Source organism: Desmodus rotundus, chromosome 9 (genome assembly GCF_022682495.2).
Source record: "Desmodus rotundus isolate HL8 chromosome 9, HLdesRot8A.1, whole genome shotgun sequence".
NCBI lineage: Eukaryota > Metazoa > Chordata > Mammalia > Chiroptera > Phyllostomidae > Desmodus > Desmodus rotundus.
Window position 1 is genome coordinate 51956667 of NC_071395.1, and position 18029 is coordinate 51974695.

The window sequence follows — 18029 nt, forward strand, 5'->3', positions numbered from 1 at the left end:
TTGCTAATGTTTTCCTTCTGTGTGCCCCATTCCACACTGAAGTGCTGTCTGTCTGTTTACTTTCTCCTTTCGGCCGGGGTTTTTGAGCAATCGCCTGTGGGAAGCTGGGAGTATTGGGCCACAGCCAGCCAAAGGGACTCCTCGCCCAAGGTTTCAGAGTCCTGGGCCTTGGTGGTTCCTGAGGGGCGACAGTGGCAGCACCGAGGAGGGAAAGCGCCATTCCTCGTTCCTCGGCAGTGCTGGTGGCTGAGTGGGCCGAGGTGCTGCACGCACACCGCTGTCTGCCGTGGGCAGCACAGAGGGCAGGCTGGACTCCGCTCACAGGAGCAGGGAAGGCGGAGACACCCAGGGGTCTAGTCATGTTGTTAGAAACGCTGAAGTTGGGTCCAGCACTGTTGCCACCTGTCTGCTTTCCTTGTCCAGAGGCCTCTGAAGAAGGAAGGTTGTGTATGAGGTCAAGGCCTTCCGTGAGGTGGCCCCGGGCTGGGCCTCTTTCACATTCTTTCTGACAATGCTGTCTCCCAGGTGGGTGGGAAGAGGCACTGGGGCCCAGGTTAGTCCAGGCAGGCGGGTGAGGCCTGTGAATGACAGGGTGGTGGCCAGGCCCTGGCCGGTTCCTTGAGTTTGGGTGGGACCGGGCCCCAGGGGTGGTTAAACGGCAGCTGGAAGAACAGGACCTGCGTGTCCCGGCTGCGGCCATGTGGAGAAGTCCTCCCCACGGTCTGCTTCTCAGTGGGCAGATACGTCCCATCTTGTAAAAATGAACTGTTTTGGGACCCTGCTGGCTTGCTCCTGATCCCTGTCCTGGCTTCTCTGCTGTCCCTGATGCCCTCATGTAAGGTATCAGGGTTGGACCTGCTTTTCCCAGGGCAGAAACCAAATCCACACCCTCTCTTTGATGGGGACCTGAAACCTTGGCGGCAAACCACCCCTAGGCCCCCGGGCTGCCTGCCACCAGGGTGCTGATGTGTGATGACCACTTTGGTGCCTTGACAGGGCACAGTGGGGGAGAAGGCTTAGGAGGGAGGGGGACCTGAGGAGTCAGAGCCAGAAAGGACCTTAGGCCACTGGGGCTTCTGCTCCCTGTTGGCTGGGGGGTGGCGGGGGGGGGGGGTGCTGAGCGGCGGCAGGGGGAGGCCTGAGACTCAGAGTGGCTTGTAGCAGAGTGTACTCCTTTCTGTTCCCAGAGGTCAGGTCCTGCTGCCTTTGTCTGTGTCCTACGTTTTGTGAATGCAGAACCCACAGAGCAGAAATCCTGCAGATGAACCTGTAGACGTTTCTAGAGACTGCCAAGGCAAAATCGGGAGCACCAAAAGGTATAAAACAGACTTGGGAGGAGGGGGGAGATGAATCCATTAAACTCTTAAAGCAACATTCATTCAGCAACTGTTCACTGTTTGCCCTGGGGGGGGGGGAATGACTGCGTGGTGCTAGGCTCTGGGAGAGGAGCTGTGACCCAGACAAGAACCCAGCCTGCCCTCTGAGGAAACTGTGTGTAGGCAGCCTTACATGGGAGGGCAATCTGTACAGCTATGCATTGTCCCCACTTTGCAGTGGGGAAACTGAGGCCCAGAGGAGCTGAGGAAGTTGCCCAGGGTCACACAGCCAGCAGAGGTGGATCTGGCCTCATCTGTAGCCTTCTGCTCCCTCAGGGCTTCCAGCCTAAGTGGGGGTTCGGACAGGTGCATCAGGTCAAGCAGCCACACCACTAGGCCCGGGACGAGTTAGTGGGAGAGTGACTTACACACAGGAGGGACAGAGGCTGTGGGAGGCTAGGGACAGGGGAGGTAGCAGTCTGGAGGCGGGCTGGGCAGTGTGTGCAGGGAGGAGACCCAGGCATGGGGGGTGGTGTTGAGGGCCCTCCTTGCAAAGGGAACTGGGAGGGAATGACTACCTGAGGCAGGCAAGTTGCAGCCATGCCCACAGGGTGCCCTCTTGAAAACAGACCAGCCTGTCAGAGAGCAAAGTGGAGACCAATGGCAGATGGAGCCAGCTGTGGTGGGCCCCAAGGTCCCCAGGGGGAGGGTTGCTAGGTATGACTCTGGAGAACCATTTGCCAGATGGTTCTGAGCTGGTGCCTGGGGCCTCTCCTTGGCTCTCCTCTCCTGGTCCCAGGAGCCTGGGCTCCAGGTGGTTAGTAGAGGGCTGGGCCTGGCTGGCGAGGGCCAGTGGGGGCTGCTGCAGCTGGCCAGCCCCAGGCAGTACAACAAGATAGAGCCAGAGGAGCCAGGAATGGAAAAGGGATCAGCCCAGAAGAGGGAGGGACATGTAGAGCCCAGGAGGGTGCTAGGTGACCTCCATCCGGAGTCTCCAACTCCTCCTGCACCTGGCAAGTGTCCCCGCGTGGAGCAGGCTCGCCCGCATGGGCGGACGGATGCTTCGAGCCGCTGCAGCGCACGGACCTCGGGAAGGCGGCGGGGCGGCTCTAGTTTGGGATGCGTGTGTGTCGGGCTGCCTCTGAGTGGGCGTGGGAGCCTAAAGCTGACAGACCGGCCGGGTGGACCTCAGGCCAGGCCAGCCCTCCCCAGCCCCGGCCCTCAGGGGCTGCTCGAGGGCTCTTTTGAAGGGGGTCGGGCCAGCCTGCCCCGGAAGGCTCAGCCGTCTGGGAAGTGGGGCTCGTCACTGCCACCAGAACTCCTGCCCTGCACTCGGGGGTCAGGCAGGAGGACGGGGCGCCTCGAGGAGAGCGGCCGCGGCCTCTAGGGTACTCTAGGGAGACTCGTCACCCCCGCCCCCCGGAGGCGCGGACCAGACGACAGCGCCGGGGCGGCGGCAGGGGCGGCCCCGGGATCACATGGGCGGAGGCAGGTCCCGGAGCCCCGGGCGGCTCTCCGCAGAGTCGGGCAGGCTGCGGCAGTGGCGGAGGCAGCGACAGCCGCGGTGTCTCCTCGTCCTCCCTCCCTTGCCTCCCAGACGCGGCCGCCCAGCCGGCAGGTGAGCGGGGGGCCAGGTGAGCGCGCCCACCTGCGCAGCGTTCGCGCCGCCGGTGGCCTCCCTGCTCTCACGGGGATCTGCTCACTCGCGCCCCCGGGGCGACCCTCGGTGCCCGGGCCCTTCCTGCTCCCCCAGCCCCACTCCGCAGCCTCGCCTCGAGGATGGCGACCCCCGGCGCCCGGGCTTCCCCATCCCGGGCGCTCCTCCTCCAGCCCCCGGCCCGCGAGTACTTTGGTCTGGGAGCGCAGAGGACGCCGGAACTGGGAGAGCGGGGTGGACGGGCTGGGCACCTCCTGGCTGCACCCGGCGCGTAGTCCACTGGCCGGCTCAAAGGTCCGGGAATGAAGGCGTGCGAGCAGCCTGCGCAGGCCTGGGCGCCCAGGGAGTGACAGAGGCCCGGCCTGGGCAAAGGGGAAGCCACAGGGCCAGGAAGAGGGCAGACGGCCTCACCGGCCTGGGCGAGCACTCCACAGGCTTATTAGCTCGGGGAGGTGGCCCTGGCCTCCCTTGGATGGATTTGGGCAGCACTTGCCATCGCTGGCCTCCCTAGGGGCAGCCCCAGGGCGGTGCGGGCAGGGTGGTGCCCCAGTCTGGCCCTGGGGCTTTCTGCCGGGGTTGGCTCCTGACTCCAGACTTAAGAGGCTCCGGAAATCCTACAAGGTCCGGGTCTGCAAGGACACTCCCTTGCCCAGTGGAGGGGACAGTGGATAGGGGCCTGTGGACCTAGCTCACAGGCAGCATCAGTCAGCTCGCCCTGCTGGCCAGCACGAGGGCGTGGGCGTGCCCAACTCGGCAGATGAGTTTACCCTTCTTTCAGGCTGCGCAGAGGGCATCAGGCCGCCCGGGGAGGTGGGAAGCCCAGGCTTGCCTAGCTGGACCATGTCGCCAAGTGCTGGTCCCTCTGAAGACCCTGGCCTCACCTTGGATGGTGGGTGGAACCGCCCGTTTCCTGGCTGTCACTCTCTTCCCACAGCACTGCCCTCCCCCAGAGCAGGAGGAAGTACCTTGTGTTGTCGGTTTTGGGGACAGGAAGCAAGCACTAGTGGGACTTAGCCCTGATGGTGGAGGAGGGGGAGGAGGAAATGCTGACACCCCCTGCCACCTACAGGCTGCTGCCTGCTGTGCCCAGCGAGCCCCTCTCTGGCCCTGTCTGACAGCTGCCTCCAGGCTGCCGCTGTCCTAGACGCAGCAGTGGGGAGCCCAGAGTCCTGGCTCCCTGGCGGGGAGAAGTGAAACTGGGGTGAGGGAGGGAGGCAGTCACTTCCTCTGCCTCCACCCGCAGCCCCGTACTGCTGCTCCCCAGACCTGTCGTCCCCTTTCCTCCCTTTTTCCCCTGTCTTGCCCCTACACTGTCTTCTCTGCCCGCCCTTCCCCAGGCATGGCGCTGACTGTGGATGTGGTGGGGCCGGCGCCCTGGGGCTTCCGTATCACCGGGGGCAGGGATTTCCACATGCCCATCATGGTGACCAAGGTAAGGGCCAGTCCCGGGAGATGAAGAGGTGCCCCAGAGCTCGGGTCTGCTCTGTTTACCTGGCCCCTGCAGTCACCTTTTTGCTTTGGGACCAGAGGTCTGCTTCCTGGGAGTGTTGGCCCAGGGAGGGCTAGGGCTCCGTTGCCATGGGATGTGGTTACCAGGTAGAAACAGGCTTCTAGGTGGTGAAAGGGCCAAGTAAGGGGCCTGCTGGTGGCCACCCCACACCTGCTGGCACCCATTTTGGGTGGCTCTGAGAACAGGGGCCCTGAGCTCTCGGAGGCTTCCTCGTGGCCCAGGCCTGGTGACGGCCACCAGCGTGGTGACATCGGCTCTCTACCCAAAAGTACTTCCAAGCACAGTTCCTGAAATTTGTCATCACGTGGTCCTTGGGAGGCCCCCATTAGAATGCCAGTGTTGGGTTGGGAGGGTCGGGCTGCCACTTGGCTTTGGAGGGCCTTAGCTGGTGGGGGGGGCGGGGCAGATGCCAAAGGGCAGGGAGGGTGATATTAAAGGGGGACACAGGGCAGCCTGGTTCAAACCAGCTTGTGTTTCCGGGCAGGACAGAGGGAGACCCCCTCTCCTCCCTCCCTGCCTGAGCCATCAGTCAGAGCAGGGGCACCTCAGACTGCCTGCTCCTCGCCCCGACAGGTGACAGAGCAGGGCAAGGCTGAGGCCGCTGACCTCCGGCCTGGCGACATTATCCTGGCCATCAATGGGGAGAATGCACAGGGCATGCTCCACGCGGAGGCCCAGAGCAAGATCCGCCAGAGCCCCTCGCCCCTGAGGCTGCAGCTGGACCGGTAAGCCCTCTACTCTGCTGGGCTGGCCTGCACACTTCCCCCCTCTGCCAGCCCACCGCACCGGTCGCCCTCCCCCTGGGCTCTGGGCCTGCAGCAGGGTGGGCCGAGGGTGTCCCCGTACCCAGCTGGGCGTGTAGCCACAGGCAGGGCAGGCTGGCATCAGCCACCTGGATGCCCGGGTTTGACTGGTTCCCAAGTGTGTGGGACACGGGGCGTGGGCATGAAGTGGGTTGAAGAGGGGAAAGGTGTGCCTTGGGCTGGGTCTTTGGGGCTCCTGCCTCCAAGAGGGCATGACCTTTGTTCAGACAGGGGCTGGCAGGGAGGGAAGTGAGGAATTTGGGGGCTCACTCCCCAGAGAGCCCTGCTGATCCTCCCTCCATTGTCTCTCTGGGCCCTGCTGGTGAAGGCTGATTTAGGGCTAGTGGGGTTTGCAGCCTGGAGGCCTGGACTGGGAGGCGGGGAGACAGGTGACTCCCCAGGGTGGGGCATCTTGGTGAGTCACAGGACAGGAATGCTGGGAGATTCCCCCAGCCAGGGGAGCCCTTGAACCTGTCGGTCCCACCTCACTGCCAGCCCCTATGGCCAGGCCCTCCCCTGGGCCTGCTGCCTCCCATGATGCTCTGGCAGCCCCAGCCCCTTCTTGGGACTCATTCCTGCCACTCTGGCTCAAGAGTGTTTGCAGGAATGGGACCTAGAGGAGGAGGTTGGGGAGTACCTCATGGCATCTGGGAAGGGGACCAAAATCTACAAGAGGCTGCAGAGTGGGGCGGGGGCGGGGCAGGGAGCTGCTGACACCATCACCTCCTCTCCAGCCCCTCTTGGAGGGACAGCCCCTCAGGGGGGTGGGCCAGGAGTACCTCCAGGCCTTCAGCCCCGCATTGGGCAGGCCGTGGCTCCCTATCTCTTCTTTCTTTTGCCCAGCCTCCCCCTTCAGCACAATACCCTCTAAACAACACCCTCCCCACCCCCATGACCTTTTAGGCACTCTGTGGCAGGAAGCTTCGCTCTGGGCCTGAGCCGCAGCCCAGCCCCCTCACTCAGACCCCATACCCTCCCCAGAGAGGCGAGGCTGGCACGGTGTGTGGTGGCTGTGGCTCCTGCTGACCTCTCTAGAAGTGGCCAGACATCCAGGAATGGTGTAGCGGGATCAGTCCTGGCAGGCGCGCTTCCTCTGCCAGCTCTTAGCCCTCAAGGGCTGTTTAAGGCTGCAGCTGGGCTCTTCTTGGAGGGACTTTGGAGGAGGGTCCCTGAGGAGCTTGGGGGGCGCCTCTTGCTGACTGCCTCTGTGTTTGTGGGGGGGTCCCTAGGTCCTGAGACTGCTTGCCTGGTGGGGGAGGGGGACAGCTCCACCTTTGTTCCATGGGGAGAAGCCTGTGGAAGGGACCAGAGGGACTCTCTCAAAGGCATTCTGGCCATAGTGGTGGAGCTGGGGGAGTGGGGGATGGGCCTCTGGTAGGGGACAGTGGGCAGCCAGGCCAGCCACTGCTGGGCCACTCACTTTCGCTCTCTGGGCCTCAGTTTCCCATGAGTGAAAGATAAAGGACTGCTTTGTGAGATCAGTAATCTCTCCATAGATAGATCCTCAAACTGATGCTGACCAGGGACAAAGTCTGGAGAAAATGCAACCCCCCCCCCAAAAAAAAAACCAAACAAAACAAAAACTAGGAGGGGAAAGTGTGAAGAGTTTTTAAATAAAATTGAATTTATGGAACTTTTTGCTGAAATTATGTCCTTTCTACTTTTTAGTGATAAGCTGTCCTTTCTTTTAAGAAATAATGGTGGCTGTTGGTGACCATTGTTGGTTTTGCATTTGGCCGAGTTAAAAGTTGACAGCCCACCGCCTGAATGTTTTGGACATTTTACTAGTCTTGAGAACCTGGTGTGGGGACGGCTGCAACTCCAGCCCCTGCCAGGGCGTGGTGACCCGTGCCTCCTCTATCCTCTCCTCAGGTCCCGGGCTGCCTCTCCTGGGCAGACCAATGGGGAAAGCTCCATGGAGGTGCTGGCAACCCGTTTCCAGGTGGGATGGTGCCTTCAGCTGGGACCCAGCGCCTCAAAGGGAGGGGGAGCCTGAGGGACAGGGCCCAGGAGATTGGCAGAGCACTCTTCCCATGCTTGTCTCCACAGGGCTCAGTGAGGACACACACTGACAGCCTGTCCTCCCTTCGGTCCTCCTGCTCCAGCCCAGCCTCCCCAAGCCCCAGGCCATGCAGCTCCTTCTGCAACCAGCCCTCCACCAGCCCGCCTGCCCTTGCTGGAGAAGCGGCGATCAGCCGAAGGTGAGCTGCCAGGCCTGGGCCAGGCCTCTCAAAGTCTCAGTAGCTGTGTTCAGGGGACCCTGGGGGCACCTTCTGTTTCCTGGATGGTCTGGAGGGGGTGCCTGTCTCACACACATGTGATACATTTTCCCCATTCAGTTTCCAGAGCCTGGCGTACAGCCCGGGACTCACCGCTGCTGACCACCTGTCCTATGGGGGCCACCCTGGAAGCCAACAGGTGAGGGTCCTGGGGAGAGGAGAGAGACTCCCCTGCCCACTGGTGTCGGTGGTGCCCATGGGGCTGCAAGTGGCTGATGTCACCAGGGCAGCCTGGCCTGTGTCTCCTAGCAGTGGCCGATCCCCTCTCTTGAGCCAGGTGGCCATCCTGTCTGCTGTTCGACCCTGCTGCCTGTCCCAGGTGGCCTTCTGCCTCCACCTCCTCTCTCCCACTTGCCGCCACTTCCCCGTTTCCTTCTGGCTCCCTCCCTTCCTGAATGTTTCTCCTGGGCCGGGGCTGACATAGTTTTGCTGCTGTTGTTGGGATGGTTCCCTTTGGCTCTGGCTGCACCCCTTGAGCACATTCCTCCCTGCTCCAGCCCCGTGCCTGCCCCAGCTCCACCGCCCTACCCCCTCTCTTTCCCCTGGCCCAGTCCAGGGGACCGTCAGTGGAGCTGTGGTTCAGCCTCAAGTGGCACTTGGCCCACTCTCTGCCTGCCCCACCCCTGCCTCATGTCCACTGGTGACAGCTTAGACCCCTTGGTGGTATTTCTCCTTTCTCCTCTCTGGGGGCTGGGTTAGGTGGTGAGGTGAGGGGCTGAGGCAGCCAACAGTTCTAGGCCACAGCTGCTGGGGGCAGAGCTGGGGGACATGTCCAGCCTTTGGGGTGAAGGTGATGAGGCCCAGCTGCTAGAAGCCTGACTCCGGTTGATCTTGCATTCCTGAAAGCAGAGCCTTCGGGACGGCGGGGTGGGGGGGGGGCAGTAGAAACTGGGCGCTCCCGAGAAGGAAGGGGTGGGGTTCTCTGGGGACCACTCACTCAGGGCTCCTTGTGGACCCATGCTGGGCCTGCCCAGTGGCCCGCCAGACACGTGTGCATGGAGATGTGTTCCATGAGACCCCCTTCTTTAAACAGTTTTAAATGTAGCTGTGGAGATAAGACAAACACGCCAAACAATTTTGGGTCAATTAAGCACTAAATAGTATGGTCTTAATTATAAAAGCAGGAGGCCTTCTGGGAGGGGAGAGATGAGTGTGGACTGGGGTGGCCTGTGAAGGCTTGTTGGGAGTTTTGCCGGCACTTCTGGAAGCAGAAGCTGGCGGGCAGGGCCATGGGAACGCAGTGGGAAAGCTCGTCCTAGGACCTCCTGGCCCCCCTCCTTGTGGTGTCCCCAACCCAGGCAAAGGGAACAATCGGGTAGTATAGGGAGTGGCTCTCAAACCAGCAGCAGTACCTTGGAACTTGCTAGAAATGCAAATTCTCAGGCTCCAGCCTAGACCTACTGAATCAGACAGAGTAGGGGTGTGGGGGCACCAAGCTTTCTTAAGGGGCCCTGAGGGATCGGATGCATGGTATTTTTGAGGACCGCCCCAGTTGGTGGTAAAGAGGAGCCCTTGGCCCTGGCTGGGTAGCATTGGTTACCCAGTTGGTTAGAGCATTGTCCTGATAGGCCGAGGTTGTGGCATCAATCCCTGGTCAGGGCGCATACAAGCAGCAACAAATGAACGCATCAACAAGTGAGACAACAAATTGATGCCTCTCTCCCCTCCCTAAAAAGCAATAAATAAATAAATAAATAAATAAAAAGAGGAGCCATGGGCTGGGTGGCAGGGAGAGGCAGCAGGAGAAGATGAGTCCCACCCCCACTTTGTCCCCTCAGATGAGCCCCCTCCCTCTCCCTGCACCTCAGACCCAGACCTAATGCTCTCTGGGGCCGATGCTTTGCCCTGAGGCCCCTGGTCATTCCTTCAATCCGTACTTCCCAGGCAGCCACTCTGTGTCAGGTGCTCTTCTGGGCTCTGGGGATGCAGTGGCGGGAAACCAGAGAAATCCCTGCCCCAGCCAGGTTTGCGTTCTGGTCTACGGCGAAATGGGTCAGCCAGTGTGGGAGCCGTGGGGCCCCCCAGCTCCTCGCGCGAGTCGCTGTGCACTTCAGCACCTCCCAGGCCCTAATTTAATGCTGTTAATTTCCTAAATGTGTTCAGCTGCAGAATTTCTCCTGCCCCCTTCCCTGCCACTCACTTATAGCACCCCCTGTTCCCCCACAGGGAACAGAGAGGTGCTGGCCACAGACAGCTCTTGATGGGCAGGTGAGCAGGTTTTCTGGACTTGGAGAGGAAAGGTCCGCTCTGTGTAGGCGATCTGTCCAATCCCGATCTGACTGAGAGGAAAGGAGGGTGGAGAGAGGCAGGGCTGCCCTGCATGAGGGCAGAGGGGCTGCAGAGGTGTTCCTGCCCCGCACACAGGGGCTGCCGCTTTGCTGCTGGCTCCCGAGTGGGCTGAGGCCGCACTGAGCCCCAGGCACAGCGCACTGCCAGCCCTTCCTCATGGTGCCCTTCTGGAAACCAGAGGTTGCCCCTCCTCAGAAGCAGAAGCCTTGGCGAGCAGCTATGATAGTGAGAACAGTACCTCTCCCTCTGGCCGGCATGAGGACTTGGCTTTCGAAGGAACCTGGGCGAGATCTCAGCCCTCCCTCCTCACTGGCCAGGGCACGTGCTGGCCTGTCTGGGACGGTCAGATGGAACATCGTTCTTGAGTAACTGGCCGCCATTCCCAAGGAAGTTTCCTCACCATCCTTCCATTGGCCACACGGCACCAGCTGGGCACTGGGGATCCAGGCAGTGGACTCCCAGCCCTGCCCCCAGCACCAGTGGCTTTGCCCTTCTGATCCGCAGCCTCCTCACCCGTAGGACGTTTCCCAAAGAGGCCCGAGAGCAGAGAAATGCCGCCGGTGGAAGAGGCGGCGAGGGTCTAAGGCTGGCCTCCCAGGACTCTGGTATCTCCACTTTTAGCCGAAGGACTCATGCGGTTTGTTCATTTCACCGCATAGTTTGTTCCTGACTCGGAATTTTAAAAGGGAGGGAATTTGGCTTCCCAGGAAACTGCGCCCTCAGCCCCACACTGCCCGGGGGCCTCTGTGGTCCGCCTTTGCGTGGGGATGGGACACGGAGGCAGCAGGGTGGGGAGGAAGCCAGGCAGCAGAGAAGAGTGAGGTGGAAGGCAGGGTGGCGCAGTGGAGGGTGAGTGTGGGAGCCATTACGTCTGGCGCCAACTGGGGCAGGGGCACTGCTGCTGGGCTGTGGGCCCGGATCAGCCAGGCTCCCCAAGGCTTCGAGGGGTAGGACCAGCCCGGCCCAGACCCTGGCCCTCCTGGGGGTGGGGGGACCAGCATATACGGGAGAGAGGTGCTTAGGGCAGCTCCAGCCCTGACTCCCAGAGGGTCTTGGCCGCTTCACTCCTCCCCTTCATGTTGCCTTTTCCTCACAGCAAAAGGGTTGGCTTCTTTGCTTGTTCTGTCGGGAGCAGCCAGGCCCCAACATGCAACATGTTTCCAAACACATGGCCTGTGATAACAGAGGAATTTGCGTTTTGTCTGAACTGAGCTGGTTGTCACCCCCTGGTCTTCACTCCACTCCCCTCACACCCCGCCCCGCCCAGTCCCCTTGCAGAACCCTCACAGCTCCATAGCTCGGTGCCACTGCCCTCCCCTCTGGGACGCAGTCCCTGGTGCCCTGGCTCTCAGGCCGGCCTGGTGAGATGGTACCCGTAGAGGGGGACAAGGAGGGGGGCCTCCTGGTCAGCAAGGGCCAAGAGCCCTCTGGTGTTGGGCCTGGGAACAGCCGGCCTTGGCGGCGGCTGGGTGAGCTGGCCAGAGGCTCTCCCGCCGACTCCTCCCCTGGTGCCTCTCCTTCCCACAGGCTGGCCTTGGCCCCAGCCTTGCTGGTGAGTCGGCTGTGCTGGTGCTGCCACCTTCCCCTGGCCCCCGGTCTGCCAGCCCCAGGCGCAGGTACCAGTGGGCCCTGGAGGGTGAGAGGATCTTGGAGAGCTGGGAGGGACAGGAGACAGAGTGGCCTCCCGGAGAGGGATGGGGGTTCCCTGCCTCTCTAAACCCAGGCAACATTCCTCTGGCCAGAGGCCTTTCTCTCCCGGACACCCATTCCCTGCCCCCAAACTTGTCATCCTGACACCCAGAAGGGACCCTCACTCCTGGCTGCCTCCCATCCCTGCAGTGTGGACCCGGAGCAGGGAGGCCACCACCTGGAAGAGGACTCCGAAGTCTTCAAGATGCTGCAGGAAAACCGTGAGGCGCGGGCGGCCCCCCGGCAGTCCAGCTCCTTCAGACTCCTGCAGGAGGCCCTGGAGGCAGAGGAGAGAGGTGGGACGCTGAGGGGGCAGGGCGGTTTGTGTAAGGGGCCCTGAATGGATGTGTTACTGAGCTAGGTTTTTAAAAAAAAATTATTTACATATTGATTTGAGAGTAAGAGAGAGAGAGAGAGACACACACACAGGCAGAAAGAGAGAGAGACACTGATTTGTTGTCCCACTTTTATGCAGTCATTGGTTCATTCTTGTATGTGCCCTGACCGAGGATCGAACCCTCAACCTTGGCCTATTGGGATGATGCTGTAACCAACTGAGCTGCTAGTAGTTCGAGCTAGTATTTCCTAAGTGCTCATCATGGGAGCACAAAGGGCTCTGAAAGCACAGGCCCTGCCCTGAAGGAGTCTAGTGGGGTTACCAGGGGTGCCCTCAGAGGTCCAGGCCGGGGTCAGGAAAGTGCCAAGGGAACGATAGAGGTAGGCAGTGGGGTCTCCAGGGGGGCATCATGGAGGAAGAAGCATGTGACGTGGCTGTTGCAGAAAGATGGCGGCAGGGAGACTGTGGAATGTGGAGGTTGGCAGCCAGAGGGCCTTTGGCTGTGGGAGCGAGGACAGCGGGCCTGGCAGTGGGGAGGGTGGCTGTGGGAGTTACGTCCTGGCTGTGAGACCCCACGTGCCAGGATAAGGAGTGGCCTCGCCTGGGAGGGCCAGTTAATGCCAGGCAGTGCCTGAGATGCCGAAGCAAGCAGGGCAGGCGATTCGGGCCCTGGCCTAACATTCACTGTGCCCCCCAGTGAACGGGCTGGCTGTGAGTGAGCGTGGAGATGAAGGGCCGTCAGGACAGTGTCTGTCCATGAGGAGCTCTGTTTGTTGGGGCTGACAGGGCTGCCCGGTTCCGAGGGAACTGGACGCTGCTGCAGGAGTTCTTATGGCAGGGGGGGTCAGGTCCCACTGCCCTGTGTGTGGGAGGGATGGGGAGGCCCCGGCCGGGGCAGCAGCATGCGGGAGCGAGAGGATGGGACGGTCAGACTTGGTGGCTGCTTCCAACTCTGATGTCTATCTCCTGGGGGTGCTCACAGAGGCAGGGGCTCGGGTGGAAGGTTTAGGGCCAGTCTTGTCCATCATGACCCCGAGGCCTTGGTGGGCCCTTGGAAGGGGCCCGGGAGAGGCAGTGGGTGAGGAGAGTGCAGACAGACGGTGACATCACCACCGGAGCCTCAGCGGCGGAGTCGGCTGCAAACGGGGGCCGTACCTGCCCCATAACATCTGTGCTTCATCTGAGCGTGGTCCAAGGTTCAGCTGCAATAATGCACAGAAGAGCCCTTTGGAATCTGTACAAAGGGATCATGGTGCTGTTATTACCTGTCATTACTGACCATTACTATCATCATAACTGAGCCACAGCAAGGGAGACGTCGGCTTGGCCTGCTGTGTCAGACACCGCACACAGACACTCCCAGCTTGTCGCCTGGTTCTGGCAGACTCAGCCTCCGGTGTGCTTCCTCTCCTTGCCCAGCATCAGCCAAGCGCCTGGCACCACCTCTCCCTTCCCCATCCCCCATGCCCAGCGTTACCCCAGAGGCCCACCCGTGAGTGCGCCTGTAGGTGTGAGTGTCCTGGTAGTGGAGCATGTTGTAGCAGGTGGAGTGCGTGTGCACAAATACAGCCTGGATGCGGCTGGGATAGACGAGCTCTGAGGCGTCTGTCTGCCCTCACCCCTCCCAGGTGGCACGCCTGCCTTCCTGCCCAGCTCACTGAGCCCCCAGTCCTCCCTGCCCACCTCCAGGGCCCTGGCCAGCCCACCCAAGCTCCACACGTGTGAGAAGTGCAGCACCAGCATTGCGTGAGTGTTGGTGGCATGGGAGGCGGGTGTGGGGCCGGGCACAGACAGGGTGCTCTCCAGAGCAGTCGGCGTCAAACAGCCAGTCAGGGGCCCAGGAGGGGCTCACTGACAGAGTGGACCCCTGAGACATTCTGTGGGTGATTGTCAGCCCTCTTAGCAGGCCTGAGCGGCTTTTTCCTGCGGTGTCCACTCCTCCCTGATTTCTTTCTTCGCTCCTCGCCCCCCATCACTGCTGCATTTGATTTCTCTCCAAGAATCTCCCAGCCACTGGAGAGCTGCCTCCAGATGAGGCGGCTCCTCCTGGAAAATTTTGCTCTTACACCCCCTGCACGTCCGTTGGAATGGGATGGGTTTTCCAGAGGTGCGATTACTTTTCTCAGTGGGTGGCATTAGAATGCAGCCACGTTCTCTGGAAAATTGCTGCAAGGCCCCCCTGGAAAAAGTTCTTCCATGCGCAGCATGGAGGGTCAGCTGGCTCATTCTCGGAATCCCTTCCGCTCCCTGGGCCTCAGCGGTCCATCTGCAGAATGGGACACTGCCCACGCGGCTGCGCTGGCAGAAGGAAAGGGTCCAACTTGGTTTTTCTCCAAGAGCAGCAGCAGCTGCCCCCCACCCCACCCCCACCAGGGCAGGCTAGAACATTCCTGGGCTGGCACCCTCAGAGTTTCTGCCTCAGGAGGCCCCTGGGCCCAGAATTTGCATTCCCAGATTGTCCCCAGGTGATGTGGTGCTGTAGGTCCTGGTGCCTGGGACCACGCTTGGAGAGCCATTGCTCCATAACAATCCAGAAGGTTCAGGATGGAGTTTACCTGCCATTTGTACGGGGAGGAGTGACTTTTACTCTGGATTAGGGGTCCTGGGGCTGGGGGTTGTTGAAGTGAGATTCCTGAGGGCAGGTGTGGGGAGTCAAGTGTCTGAGATTTGGGGATTTTCCCAGGCCCTGCCTCAGGGCTCTAGGGGGCGTCATGCCTGCTGCCCTGGTTTCCCAACCCCCAGGCTAATGACTTTCCCACCTCCTTCCTGCAGGAACCAGGCCGTGCGCATCCAGGAAGGGCGGTTCCGCCACCCGAACTGCTACACCTGCGCGGACTGCGGGCTGAACCTGAAGATGCGGGGGCACTTTTGGGTGGGGGATGAGCTGTACTGTGAGAAGCATGCCCGCCAGCGCTACTCAGCACCCAAGACCCTCAACTCCCAGGCCTGAGCGCTGCTGTGGTCTCAGCCTGCCCTTGACTCTGTGGGCGCCCCAAGCCAGGGCCGCACCTGCAGCAAGTTAGCATGGAAGAGTGATGGTGGGTGGTGGGGCCCCTTCCTCCTCGCTGGCTGGGGCCAGAAGCTGGGTCCTGTCTTGGGCGGTGGGTGAGGGCAGCCTTGCCCTCCCAGGCCTTTGCCCGATACTCTTGCTTCCCCCTGCTGGACAAGTTCTGCACCAGCCTGAGGTGGACATTGCATCAGGCCTCTCTGAGCAAGAGGGGTTAAGCCGGTTGGACCATGGAAATTAGTATCCAGAGGAGAAGGGGTGGGCCAGAGGCTGATGGTATTCACCGTGTAAAGTTTTGACATGTGAGCTCCATAAATATACATATATGGGCAAAATAAAGTAGCTGCCCCTCTTTCCTGCCCTGGCTTCTCCCTACCACTGGGTGGAGAGGCTTTATTTACGTATTTCCCCCCTCTTATTTCCCCCTCCCTCAACCCCCTTGCTCCTCTTTGCTGAGGATCCTGTTCTTCCTGGACCCTTGGTAAAGATGCCTGTTTTCCTGGGATGATCCCTGGTACTTTACAGGAATGAGTTTCTCACCTCAAGCCCTGGGAGGGGAAGGGATGCCAGAGGGCAGGCCGCAGAGGGACGGAGGCAGCCCCAGACTCGCTCCCTCTGCCGGGGCCCATAGAAGTGACTGCCTCCTGCTCTGCCACCACCAGCTCTCCGTGCCGCCTGCTCTACCTGGCATGGGTGCTACCTGGCCTGCTGACTCACCCAGAGGGTGGGCAGAGGAGGGGCCCTAGCCAAAGTCCCATCTGCATTCTCTGAGGCTATCTGTACCCACCGAACGAATATGATCACTGGAATCACTTTGGGACAAGGCTGTAGGTGGGCCTGGCCTGGAGGGGGCAACCCAGCAGAGCTCCAATTCTGAGGGACCATCACCCGACAAGGGCCTCACCCCCAGGGGTCTGCCCACCCCTTTCCCTGGGAGACCCTGCTGGCTTCATTGGTGGTTGACTTGAGGAAAAAATTATATATATATAGTATAGTCGGAGCTAGCACACCTGCCCTGGGGGTACATGTTTGAGCTGAGGTGGAGGCAGTGTGGTCCCTACCAGATTTTTGGCTTGAGTCATTGCCCCCCACTTTTGTTCTAATCCATTTCAGAAAGGTGCATGGATGCTGCTGGGTGCTCCAGACTCACCCTGCCCTAAGTCAGGGATGGGCCGCAGCCTCAGCCTTATTTTCACGGAAAAGATCAAAGCCGGGCTTCGGAGAGTGCTTTGTGCTATCTGCCTCTTTTTGGCAGGAATCTTGGCAGAGGCTGTGTTGTCTCCTCAGGCACCTGTTGATATAATTTACACCTTGATATAATTGTCTCACCTTTTGCCTGGATGGCTGCCTTTATTTTCATAGAAAAGATCAAGGCTTTCTTGTGGCTCAGTCAGTCTGGCCAGAACGTCTGGTCTGAAGGGGGATAGCCACCGTGGCGCCACCTAGTGTCAGGTGTAGCCTGTGGCAGGGGAGAATGCTTACTCACCAAAGTGGAATTCGCTCCTCTGGAAATGCTTGGGTTCGGGAATGCAGAAAGATGTAGCGTGTTTCTGGCTTTCCTGAGCATAATAGTCAAGTGGCAGCAATGGAGCCAGCGTGAATGAAATAACACTCCGTGACAGTGAGCGCTTAAGAGCTAATGTGGAACACGCATGCACCCCTGCGAGTTCACAGCAGGGGCCATCTGTGTGGAAGGATGAATAGGACTTGGACAAGTGGAGGAGAGAAATGCCCAGTGAGGGGGCAGGTGCAAGTGGAACGCTCAATTCAGGGCAGTGGCCGAAGCAGGTGCTGAGATAAGTTTGCAAAGGGGGATGGGAGCCTTGAATGCTGGGAGAAAGGGTTTGAACTTCACCTGGAGGCTCTTGGGACACCTGGAACATTTTAAACAGCAAAGCGACAAGCTGGAAGTGACAGGGTGGGCTGGAATGTTAATACGGTGCCATCCATAGCAAACCACAGGGGGCCAGCGGTGTTCTCAGGGGCAGAGACAAACAAACAGGGAGTGCAGACCTTTGAGAGGTGGGCCTGCCTGCCAGTGGCTGAATGCCTTTCAAAGGCTGCGTGGGTTCAAGTTCAAATCCACCTCCCCAGTTGTGGCAGACAGCTCCCCTAGCAGGGGCCCTGCGAGGTTCAGTTCCAGAGCTTTCTGCAACCACACAGCCAACCGGAGCTGGGGGGGAAACTGCTTTGGAAGATGGAGTTATTAGCCAAACCCATTTGTCAGCACAGAAGCCTGGGGCTGACCCAGACAGGGGGCGAGGGAGACCACCCAGTTTGCACAGTGTGGTGCCCTCCTTAGTGTCTTCTGCCTGGGGGGAAATGACTTCAGAGGTGGTGACAGATTCAAGTTAGCAGTGGCCTGAGAGAGCGTGTGATACTGCCCCCTTCAGTTGGAGGTGAGAGAGGGACTGTCCCGAAGTTCCACAGCTGGATCACTGAAGTGCGGGGGAGGTTTAACGTGTGAGAGTCCAATCATCACAATTGGGTGGGCACTACTGCTGTCGCCCTCTCCGTACAAGAAGAAACTGAGGACAGGGTGGGTGAGTGAGTGGTCTGGGCCTCTGAAAGAACCATGAGCCTGACTCGTGGGTTTCTGGCTTGTCCGGGGTGGGGGTGCTCTTGCCCCTCCAACACCAGGGGCAGCCTCCTGCACCCCCAGGGAGGGCACCGTGACTCCCAGCCATCTCTAGTCTGGCAGGAGCTGCCCCCAGGCTCTCGGCTGTGCCGGTGGTCCCATGGGGAGATGATTGTGCTGCAGTTGTCTGGCGAAGGAGCAGCCGCAGAGGTGGTCCTGTGGGGGCACACTGCCAGGCAGGGCAGCAGAAGGCAGATGGGAGAGAAGTGTGTGCCCCACACCCCAAGGTGTCCGGATCACCATGAGGGGGCTGGCATATCTGCCTGGGGGTGGGGTGGGAAGAAATGGCCTGGAGGGGAGTGTGCATTGGGGTGTGTGTGTGGAGGGGGGCTCTTCTTTGGAGGCGGCACAAAGCCTTGTGCTGAGACATTGCATTCCTGCTGGCTGGCTTCCTGCTCAGATGCATTCCTGCCCAGAGTCACCGAGGAGACTGCTGCTTGGAATTCGGCCCCACATTCTCCAAATTCAGGGTGAGATCTGGCAAAGTTTCCCTCACTTCCCTCC

General features: G+C 60.4%; 1 protein-coding gene across 7 annotated transcripts; it reads left to right on the plus strand.

Moving 5' to 3' along the window:
* Window positions 1-678: 678 nt before the first annotated feature.
* Window positions 679-15242, plus strand: PDLIM2 (PDZ and LIM domain 2). Of its 7 annotated transcripts, none has more exons than XM_045195652.3 (12): window positions 679-835; window positions 1188-1316; window positions 4311-4405; window positions 5057-5208; window positions 7159-7228; window positions 7336-7487; window positions 7626-7704; window positions 9732-9773; window positions 11382-11470; window positions 11694-11839; window positions 13509-13626; window positions 14653-15242. In XM_045195652.3, exons 3-12 carry the CDS (start codon window positions 4313-4315, stop codon window positions 14828-14830), a joined length of 1119 nt encoding a protein of 372 aa, XP_045051587.2. In that variant the 5' UTR covers window positions 679-835; window positions 1188-1316; window positions 4311-4312; the 3' UTR covers window positions 14831-15242. The 7 variants fall into 7 exon arrangements, with proteins under 7 accessions (XP_045051587.2, XP_045051588.2, XP_053766556.1 ...); XM_045195653.3 differs by having other exon boundaries at window positions 686-840; XM_053910581.2 differs by lacking the exons at window positions 679-835; window positions 1188-1316 and adding exons at window positions 2380-2934; window positions 3752-3862.
* The last annotated feature ends 2787 nt before the right edge of the window (window positions 15243-18029 follow it).

Excerpts from the sequence above, each read along its gene's own strand:
- PDLIM2 (XM_053910581.2), top strand. The coding sequence starts at position 3,814 with ATGTCGCCAAGTGCTGGTCCCTCTGAAGACCCTGGCCTCACCTTGGAT. Across the intron at positions 7,705-9,731 it reads GCCACCCTGGAAGCCAACAG|GGAACAGAGAGGTGCTGGCC; the intron begins GTGAGGGTCCTG and ends GTTCCCCCACAG. Across the intron at positions 11,840-13,508 it reads CCTGGAGGCAGAGGAGAGAG|GTGGCACGCCTGCCTTCCTG; the intron begins GTGGGACGCTGA and ends CACCCCTCCCAG.